Raw genomic sequence first — 9,881 nt, 5'->3', positions numbered from 1 at the left:
CAAAGGCCATCACCTTCGTCTTCTGATAGTTAATAATCAATTTCTGTTCACTACAATAACTGGCAAACCTTTTTAATGCCCTTCTCAGGCCAATTGAGGTTCTAGAAAGAATAACAGCGTCGTCAGCATATAAAAGTATAGGAATAGGGGGCTGGGCCAATTTGGGTGGATGGAGATCTGTACCATTTAGATATCCAACAACATCGTTAACGTAGATGTTGAAGAGAGCTGGAGCCAACATACACCCCTGCCTAACTCCCTTGAGGGTGGGGATTTCATCTGTCAGGTGGCCCAACCCGGTACATCTAACCCTCAGAGAGGTATGTTCATGTAAAGCACGGATGAGAGCTAGAAGTCTCCTATCTATTGTGGAGGCTTCAAGTTTACTCCATAGTACAGGTCGAGAAATAGTCAAAGGCCGCTTTGAGATCGATAAAGGGGGGCACTCCATAGTACAGGTCGAGAAATAGAGTCAAAGGCTGCCTTGAGATCGATAAAGGCCGCATATAAAGATGGGGGGCCCTTGCAAACATATTTTTCTATAAGGTGCCTAAGTAGAAGACAGTGGTCAATAGTCGATCTGCCCTGCCTAAACCCTGCTTGTTCCTGAATTATTATATCATCCTGCTCCATCCAAAGTGTAAATTTTTCTTGAAGGTGTTTAGCATATAATTTACTTATAACACTTAGAAGACTGATAGGCCTATAGTTTGCAGGATCTTTTCGGTTACCTTTTTTATAGAAAGGAACAACCGCGGCCACCCCCCATTCTTTTGGGACCTTCCCTGTTGTATCAATATAGGTAAATAAGTGCCCACCAATTTATGTTTTCCTTCAAAAATTCAGGAGAGATCCCATCCAGGCCAGGGGCCTTGCCTCTTTTAAGTTTTGAATTTGTTGAGCTGGCATTGCTACAGTGGCCCTGGTTCTGCAAAAATGCCCCCCTTCAGTTCTTACTACACAAATTCTCTGGTTTGACATCAGTCCCTTCTTTTCTGCTGTTTTTTCCTCCACTGGAGGTAATGGAAGGTGGGGGCACCTACTTTGGGTGCCCATAGAATTGGATCCTGATCTTTTTGAAACTTGGAGGAATCTCGAATAGAGGCACCAGAAACTACACTGAAAATTTGGTGCTATTAGCATACCTAATAAGCTATTCGCATAATAGCTCATTAGCATATGCCATGCCCCCTGAAATCACAAGTTATGTCAGAAGGGTGTGTGTGTGCACAAATGGTGGTAGCACCCCTTCCCCCAAGCTCCTCCTCTCTAGAGTCGCGCCATGGCAGTGGCGCAATCTCTCCATTGTATTCTATGGTCCCATAGAATACAATGTGGAAACGTCGTGCTGCCACTGGGGCACAACTCCAGAGAGAAGGAGTTTAAACTTTAAACGGGGGCTTTTGAAGCCCCCCCCCCCCGCTTCTCCAGCCGGCCTGCCAAACTTTAAACCCCTTCTCTCTGGAGTCGCGCTGCAGAAGCGGCGCGATCTCTCCATTCTATTCTATGGGGCCATAGAATAGAATGGTGAGATCATGCTGCAGCTCGACTCCAGAGAGAAGGGGTTTAAAGTTTAAACCCTTTCTCTCTGGAGTTGTGCCGCAGTGGCGGTGCAATCTTTCCATTGTATTCTATGGGGCCATAGAATACAATGGAGAGATCACGCCACTGCTGCGGCGCGACTCTAGACTGAAGAAACGTGGGGGCGGGGCTTGCCGCCACCGGGGCTGCGGGAGCAGTGCGCCAGTGCACTCCGGCCCCAAACGACCCCTGCTTCTACCTCAAAAAACAGACCCCTGCATAGATTCCCCATTATAGCCTATGGGGATCACTAACTATAATGGTCCCCACAGGTTATAATGGACCCGAAGGCATTTAAAGGTGCTGCGGTCCCTTTAAATGTGTTTGTAAAGCTGCAGCTTCACCCAGAGTGGTATTTAAAAGGGACTGTTCTCTTTAAATGCCATTTAACTGGGCTATCCTGTTTTCCCGGATAATCCCAATTTATTTATTTATTTTTTTTGGGGGGGGGATTATCCGGGATTGGCTATGCTCGATAACCGAAGATACACCCCCCTCTGTATCCAGCTGAAATAGCTGATAAGTAGCATTAAGGTATTTCCTGGCTATTTTTTCAGCTCAGTTAGAGCCAAATGCACACCCCTAGCAGAAGCCATGCACTGGGTGTGAAGGACTGTCAATAAAGCTCAAGGTTATGTTTGCTACAGGTGGTAGCTGGTGGTGCTAACAAGGCCTTTCAAGTTTCCTCACTTTTGTTTTTTGGTGCATCTGCCAAGTAAGAATCTAACACCTATTAGGCAGCACCTTGCCCCCAGCAGCTGCAGTTGTTATTGTGGGGTGTCACCAACTACAGGCAGCAATTATCCACATACATCACCCTGAGCCTGGTGTAGAAAGTGCCTTGGAAGGAGGACTATTAATCTACTTTTTTGAGGATCAGTTTGTCTCCTACTTACAGTAAGAAGTCTTGCAAACAGCAGATTTTTAACCATTAAGTAACTCAAACAAACTCCATCCAAAAACAGACAAGTTGTTCTGGAATTAACATCACAATCTGATAAGATCCCGTTACTTACCTCCTTGTATGTCAAAAGAGCATACTTGGGGCTTAAAAGAATTCTCACCTTCCCAATTAAGGACAGACATTCTGTGAGGGTTTTATTGACTGTATCACTGAATAATTGTTGTTCATCTTCCTCTGCTATGGCAGCCCAGAAGGATTCGGGTGGTTCTTTTTCAGTTTGGTCTTCTTCTTCTTCTATTGCAGGCCGAGCATCTGTTGGTAAGGGAGCAGGTGGCTTCTTCAACACTTTCCCTTTAGATGCTTGCCAGGCAGCCAGCTGAGATCTGCAAGTATGTACGCCACGGTTATCAATATGTTCCTTTTTCAAGAGCAGAGATAACCATGCAACAGAGCCATTTTGGTGTAGTGGTTAAGAGCAGCAGACTCTAATCTGGAGAACTGGGTTCGATTCCCCACTTGAAACGGGCTGGGTAGCCTTAGGTAAGTCACAGCACTCTCAGTCTAAGAATAAGCATAACTTTTCGCCACTTACGTGGTGCCAAAAAAGAGCTATAGCTTTGGCAGCCAAACTACCCCCTGGGCATCTCCTGGCTATTCCACGCACAATGCCATACAATAATTTCAATTTACCATGCAACAGACATTGGCTACAGTCATGTTACCCAAGTGCTTACTAATACAGAAGTGGGAATATCTGATGGACCTCTGCATTCCTCCCACCTCACCTCTAAATAGTTGAAGAGCTATGTATAGTAGTGTACTTCTACACACTGATGTTAATGCAAACCACTGTTGGCCCAAATTACAGTTTGCAAACCCTTTTTAAATCTTGGTTGCCTGCTATGATTTAGTGCTACGGTTAGCAAAAAATAGTAGTGCAGGTGCAAGACTAATCCTGGTTAGCTCGAGAACTGAAAAGGTGAAGCAGTGCCCCCATAAGAACAGGGAGGAAGAAGACACAGGTCCATCGGATATTCTTGATCACCTAACCATGGTTCAGTCCAAGGATGAAGGTCCAGAAGCACCCTCTTGGATACATTCAAAGTTATGTCAAACATTTTTAAGGGCATTTGTGCCATTATATTTTCTATGCCTGGTGATTTCAGTCATTTTAACACCGGTCCTCCTCACTGAATCAAAGGGATCAGTGCCTTTGACACTCATTCCTAGAACTGCAGGCCCAATCTGGTCTTTCCCAAGCCTGCTGTCAAGCAATTCTTTTTATTAGCTTTTACATTTCTCACTGTCTGATTCAGAAGCTTAGTACCCCATATATAGAAAGGAGACGAAAATCTGCTCTTAGACGCTGAACAGAAGCCACCCTATAAGAATTCTGTCTGCTATCAAACATATGAACTTGGATTTTTGGGCACCAGAACCCGTTTGTATACTCAAGGATGTAGAAAAGCACATCTTACTTGGCTGCACGGAACAAAGTGGTGTCAAAATTGCCAATACCTTCTCATTTCTGCAGATTGGAGCAGAGCACTTTTCCTGTTGCCAACTGTTTTTGATGCCAACAGACGGTTAGTGCCATTACTTTCAGAAGCAGAGCCTGTCAAAGCTCCTGTCGATGGAACTGCCTTCTTTGGTCTTTGTTCAGAGTTAGCAGCATTACATGATACTGTTTTTAACATTGGTGTCCAATTCTTATTGGGCTTTTTTTGGATAGCCACTTGATTCACCAATGAAGTCCTGACTGATGGTTTCTCACGGTTCCAGATGGCTTTGGGCTGGGCAACCAATACCTTAACAGGAGGCTTGGTTTGACGTGATGGCATATGTATGGCTTTAGAAGCAATCCCTGCGTTAGTGACTCTGTCCTTTGTAGGTTCAGTCTTTGCCACTGGCTTAGCAGGAGCAACCAAAGAATTCTTTCTCTCCTCATTCTCTGATGATTTTCTGAAAGAGTTTATCTTAGATGACACTATCTTGCCACGATAGGAGCCAAGCACCCGCTTCTCTGGAAGGCTCACACTGGAATTCTGCTGCTTTTCTTTTGTGCTTTTCTTGAGTAAGAAGGTCTGACTGAATGACATGCGCGGGTTCTTTATTTCAGCAGGCTCAACTTTGGGAACAGCAGCCATTGTAATAGCGCCAGGGCCACAGTTTATACCTCTAGTACTTTGCTTCAGGACAGCAGATGAATTCAAGGATGATGGAGATGCAGAACTTTTTTCCAGAGCACAACCCACTTGGTTCCATGCGGGACTATTTGCATTTTCTTTGTTTTCCTGAAATGAGATTAACATACTAAGCGATACTACTTCCACACAGGTATTCCCAACACGAAGGAGCATACATACCCTTGCATTTTTTAAAACCACAATACAGAAGCAAGAACAAAGATGACAAATACCATTACTTTAACCTCACAGTCTGGCATCATAACACTGAGATACTGTTGCAGAAGTTTGATTAATAGGCTCTAACATTTTTATTTTTTGCCATCATCACAGATGACTTACAGCAACCCTGTAGGTTTTCAAGGCAAGAGATGTTCAGAGAGGTGGTTTGCCATTGGCTGGCTCTGAACAGTGACTGGTATTTCTTGGAAGTCTCCCATCCAAATGCTAGACAGGGCCGACCCTACTTAGCTTCCGAGATCTGTTGAGATTCAGATTGCCTGGGCTATTTACGTCAGGGTGTCTTCAACATAAGATAGTATTAATAGCTAGAAGCTGGCTTAAACTAGTCAGAGCATTAGATACACACACACAATTCCTTCTGTTATCGGAGGAAGGAAGTCTATGATTAAGCAGCCCTTCCATAGGCAATGGTGAAAGGTAGGAAATGCAAATACTTGAATGCTCCCATCACACCTATAACATAATGTAATACAACTGTAGGAGTTTAATTTGCATGACCATTATCAAATCCCTGGTATTTGTGTTTCCTCACGACTTAAGTCTATGAATCTGAGCATAATAAAGTAGCTATCCAAAGAAATAGGCCATATCTATCTTAAAATGTGCTTACATCATAAGCAACTTAATTATAGTATGACAAAAACATATACTAATAATTTTATTTAATTTCTACAAACATTGCTCTATCAATATATCTAACTGTAATCATGGTCCTAAAATGGTGATCAAAACTGTACAGATGGGGGACTATTCCCTGCAAACCTAAGGCCTGCAGTCAAAAGAACCTCATCAAAGGCTCCTAAGTAAGCTCAAAAATCATGGGATAGAAGGACAAGTCCTTTTATGGATCAAAAACTGGCTAATTCATAGAAAACAGAGAGTGAGTATAATTGGGCAATTTTCTCAGTGGATGGTGGTAAGCAGTGGGGTACCGCAGGGATCAGTACTTGGTCCACTGCTTTTTAACTTGTTCATTAATGATTTGGAGATGGGAGTAAGCAGTGAAGTGGCTAAATTTGCAGATGATACAAAGTTGTTCAGGGTGGTGAAAACCAGTGAGGATTGTGAGGCACTCCAAAGGGATCTGTCAAGGATGGGCGAGTGGGCGTCAACATGGCAAATGGGGTTCAATGTGGCCAAGTGCAAGGTGATGCACATTGGAGCCAAAAATCCCAAATATAGATACACATTGATGGGGTCTGAACTGGCAGAGACTGATCAAGAGAGAGATCTTGGAGTTGTAGTAGATAACTCACTGAAAATGTCGAGACAGTGTGTGACTGCAATAAAGAAGGCTATGCTGGGGATTATTAGGAAGGGTATTGAAAACAGATCAGCCAATATCATAATGCCTCTATATAAATCAATGGTGAGACCTCATTTGGAATACTGTGTGCAGTTCTGGTCACCACACCTTAAAAAGGATATTATAGCTTTGGGAAAAGCGCAGAAAAGGGCAACTCGAATGATAAAAGGGTTGGAACACTTTCCCTATGAGGAAAGGTTAAGGCGCTTAGAGCTCTTTAGCTTGGAGAAAGGACGACTGAGGGGTGACATGATTGAGGTTTATAAGATTATGCATGGGATAGAGCAGGTAGAGAGAGGTACTTTTCTTCCTTTCTCACAATACAAGAACTTGTGGGCACTCCATGAAACTGCAGAGCGGTCGGGTTAGAACGGATAAAAGGAAGTACTTCTTCACCCAAAGAGTGATTAACACTTGGAATTCACTGCCACAGGAAGTGGTGGCGGCTACAAGCATGGACAGCTTCAAAAGGGAATTAGATAAGCATATGGAGCAGAGGTCCATCAGTGGCTATTAGCCACAAGGTATGGATAGGGACTCTGGAGCAAGTGATGCTCTGTCTTCTTGGTGCTTGATGGGGGGTCAACAGTGGGAGGGCGTCTGATGTCCTGGCCCCACTGGTGGACCTCCTGATGGCACCTGGTATTTCTGGCCACTGTGTGATACAGAGTGTTGGACTGGATGGGCCTTTGGCCTGATCCAACATTGGCGTCTCTTATGTTCTTATGTTAACACGCTGCTCCCACCCATTCCTTCAGATTCATCTTGTGCACTCAGGCAAGCAAGGACTTCTCACACATGCAGGCAAAGGAGCACCAACAGAGAGGCTGCAAGGGAAGGAATGGATGACAGAAGCCATACCTACCTTGCCTTTAGCTTCATGGAAGACTTTAAGAAGCACAAGCATGTTCTCCAGGTTGCAATTCAACAATCTGAATTAACAACCCATAGGATCCTTCCACCTCATTCACATGGGTGAATTCAAGCTCATTCTCTTTTATAACAGAGATCCCTGACTCGTTTTTTGATTGCAAAGTACTTGTACTACATCTGAACTTGAAATTGAAGCAAATAAACACCAAATAATATGTTTGATATTTACCATGTCTTGCTTTGTCAGTGATGTTTTGTCTGGCGGATTCACTTCAACTGACATTCCTACAAGTGTTTAAGGGAAAAAAGAATGTAACTGTAATTGTAATAGTGAGCTCTGACTTGTGACAGCTTATGCTGGGATAATCTTTCTTCTAAGCCTATAGCATCTGGAAAATGTTGGATGACTTAATTACTAAAGCAGTCCAATCACACTTGGAGGTTTTTGTTTTTTTAATGGTGGCAGCGAGGTCCCAGAAAGACCCATTTCCCCTAGGGAAAACCAAGTGTATTCACATTTTCTAGCAACACCCCCACCACATCTCTCAAACTTGATAAGAATATATTGCCCTGTCCTTTTACCAATATCATTTTCAATTTACTTCCTGCTTTTGTTGAATTCAAAATAGTTCAAGGAGAACTGCAGCAAGAGGTTACGGATTCAGCGTAGCTACTAATATGATTCCACAGGGGTGGCCACTGTGTTAGCTTGCCACAGCAAAAATAACCAGGAGCCAAGTAGCACCTCAAAGACTAACAAAAATTATCCCAGCATAAGCTATCACAAGTCAGAGCTCACTTCATCACTAGCAGAGGTGTGATTTGTGAAAGCTTTTTGGAGGACTACATTTTTATAGTCTAAAGTGCCACGGGACTCCAGTTCAAAATATGGTTTCTATAGAAATAAAAGCTTGTGTGGACAAAACTAGCCATTGACACACATGAAGCCACCTTATAAAGAACTGATCAACTGTCCACAGTACTGTCTACAGTGGAGTAGTTTAAACATTTTTTCTTTTAAAAAAGCATCCTGCAAAGGATGTTTAAGTTACTCAAAAGTTAATTAGGAGAAGCATGGTATTAGAAAAACTTAATATCCAGAACAGCTCAACAACAGCTACAAGGAAAAAATAATACCACTTTCCTGGCTTCTCAGAAAGAGTTATTTATGTATTAAACTTCTAGGACACCCTCAGGGCTCAGAACCGCTTACAACAGAGATATAACAGAGTTGAGGATGTAGCCAACTGGAACACTCAACAAATAGGGTTGCCAACCTCCAGGTAGTACCTGGAGATCTCCCGGCAATCAAGATCAGTTCCCTCGGAGAGAAATGGCTGTTTGGGGAGTGGACTCTATGGCATTACACCACGCTGAGGACCCCCTCCCCAAGCTCCACCCCCAAAATCTCCAGGTCTTTCTGAACCCAGAAACTGACACCCCTACACCAAAAGATAATAGTAAAATTAGTATGTTCATCCCTAATTATTCCCGCTGCTCCTCCAAGCACGCCTGCACCCAAAACCAGCTTGCAGCTTTCTAATAACCGGCGACGCCATAATTCCCTCCCCAAACTGTATACAAATTAAGAAAACCTGGGATTGATTGCGGACGGGCAGACGGCATCAAGGACTCTGCACGCTCCCTTCCTGAACTATAGCAAGAACCAACGCACCACAGCTGCCGTTCTCCCGAATAAAAACCGACACCCACCGGTGACTCCAGTCGATTTGAATTGAATCACGCGCGGGGAAACCACGCCGCGAAAGCGCCCTCACCTATTGGCCTGGGCGTGGCCTCAGTGCTTGAATCAACCAATTAGAACAAGCGAGAAACGTGATAGGTTGGAGGAGGGAAGGCAAACGCTCCGCGGCTCCCTAGAAAGGGGGAGGAGCCAAGGGAAGGCCGACTTCAAAATGGTTTTCCGAAGCGGGGTTGATCTTCGGTTGTGCGGGGGTCTTAGTGCTAGTTGGACACAGAAGTGAACGTGTTCCAGGGCTTTGACAACCCACGCCCCGCTTGCAAAAACAAAGCTAGCCGTTTAGCCGTTAAGGCTTCAGTTTTTGGCACACTTATTCGGGAATTCATTGGATTGACTTCTGAATAGACCTATCACTGCGTTGTCAGTCCTGCTTCGTTTCATTTTGTTCTGCAAATGTTTCCTAGGCTATGATGCCCCTGTATTTATCTCGTTTTTAATTTTGTCACAAGGTGGTGAAAATGCCGTCAAGTCGCCGCCCGCTTATGGCGGGTGCCCTGTAGGGTTTTCAAGGCAAAATACGTTCCGCGGTGGTTTGCAATCTGCATAGCAACTCTGGTATTCCTTGGTGATGTCCCCTCGAAATACTAACCGAGCCGACCCTTCTTAGCTTCCAGATCTGATGAGATCGGGCTAGCCTAAGCCATCTAGGTCAGGGCTGTTACACATTATTGCTTCTTTAATGAACCCTTAGATATGTGAAATTTATGTGGCCTTTCCGCTTTAAAAGTTCTCAATGTGCCGTGCATAAAAATCAAATTTAACAACAGAACGCCAGTCTCAGAGCAGAGAAGCGCGGTCAAGTGAGGGCGCCAGCAAGCAATGACTCCGCCACGATAGTTGCTCCTTTTCAGACTTATTAAGAGTCAACACTCAACGGCGGCCGTTTGAGGGCAGCAGCAAAGAGAAGTTGATGTAAAATAAAAATTAAAAATCCACGGGCAGGATCGATGTCTGACTGCCTTTCTAAGCTGTCAACTGGGCTCCCAGGAGGGAGTTCGTCTCCTGCTTCGCCTTCTAAGTTGCCCT

The 9,881-nt window shown here is 44.2% G+C and overlaps 1 protein-coding gene across 1 annotated transcript in view; it reads right to left on the bottom strand.

The window, feature by feature from the left end:
- CKAP2 (cytoskeleton associated protein 2) overlaps positions 1 to 8,802 on the bottom strand; it is an 18,876-nt gene extending 10,074 nt beyond the window's left edge. The window contains exons 1-4 of the mRNA XM_015429049.1: positions 8,689 to 8,802; positions 7,323 to 7,378; positions 4,004 to 4,779; positions 2,646 to 2,868 (exon numbers count right to left, since the gene is read on the bottom strand). Coding sequence (XP_015284535.1) covers positions 2,646 to 2,868; positions 4,004 to 4,779; positions 7,323 to 7,378; positions 8,689 to 8,719 — 1,086 coding nt within the window. The 5' untranslated portion in view covers positions 8,720 to 8,802. The remainder of the gene's footprint in view (positions 1 to 2,645; positions 2,869 to 4,003; positions 4,780 to 7,322; positions 7,379 to 8,688) is intronic.
- Positions 8,803 to 9,881: the final 1,079 nt, after the last annotated feature.

The sequence above is a fragment of the Gekko japonicus genome, unplaced genomic scaffold, assembly GCF_001447785.1.
Source record: "Gekko japonicus isolate JY-2015 unplaced genomic scaffold, Gekko_japonicus_V1.1 scaffold1705, whole genome shotgun sequence".
In the NCBI taxonomy this organism is placed as follows: Eukaryota; Metazoa; Chordata; class Lepidosauria; order Squamata; family Gekkonidae; genus Gekko; species Gekko japonicus.
The sequence above is the reverse complement of the archived record's forward strand: the minus strand, read 5'-3'. Positions and strand labels throughout refer to the sequence as shown.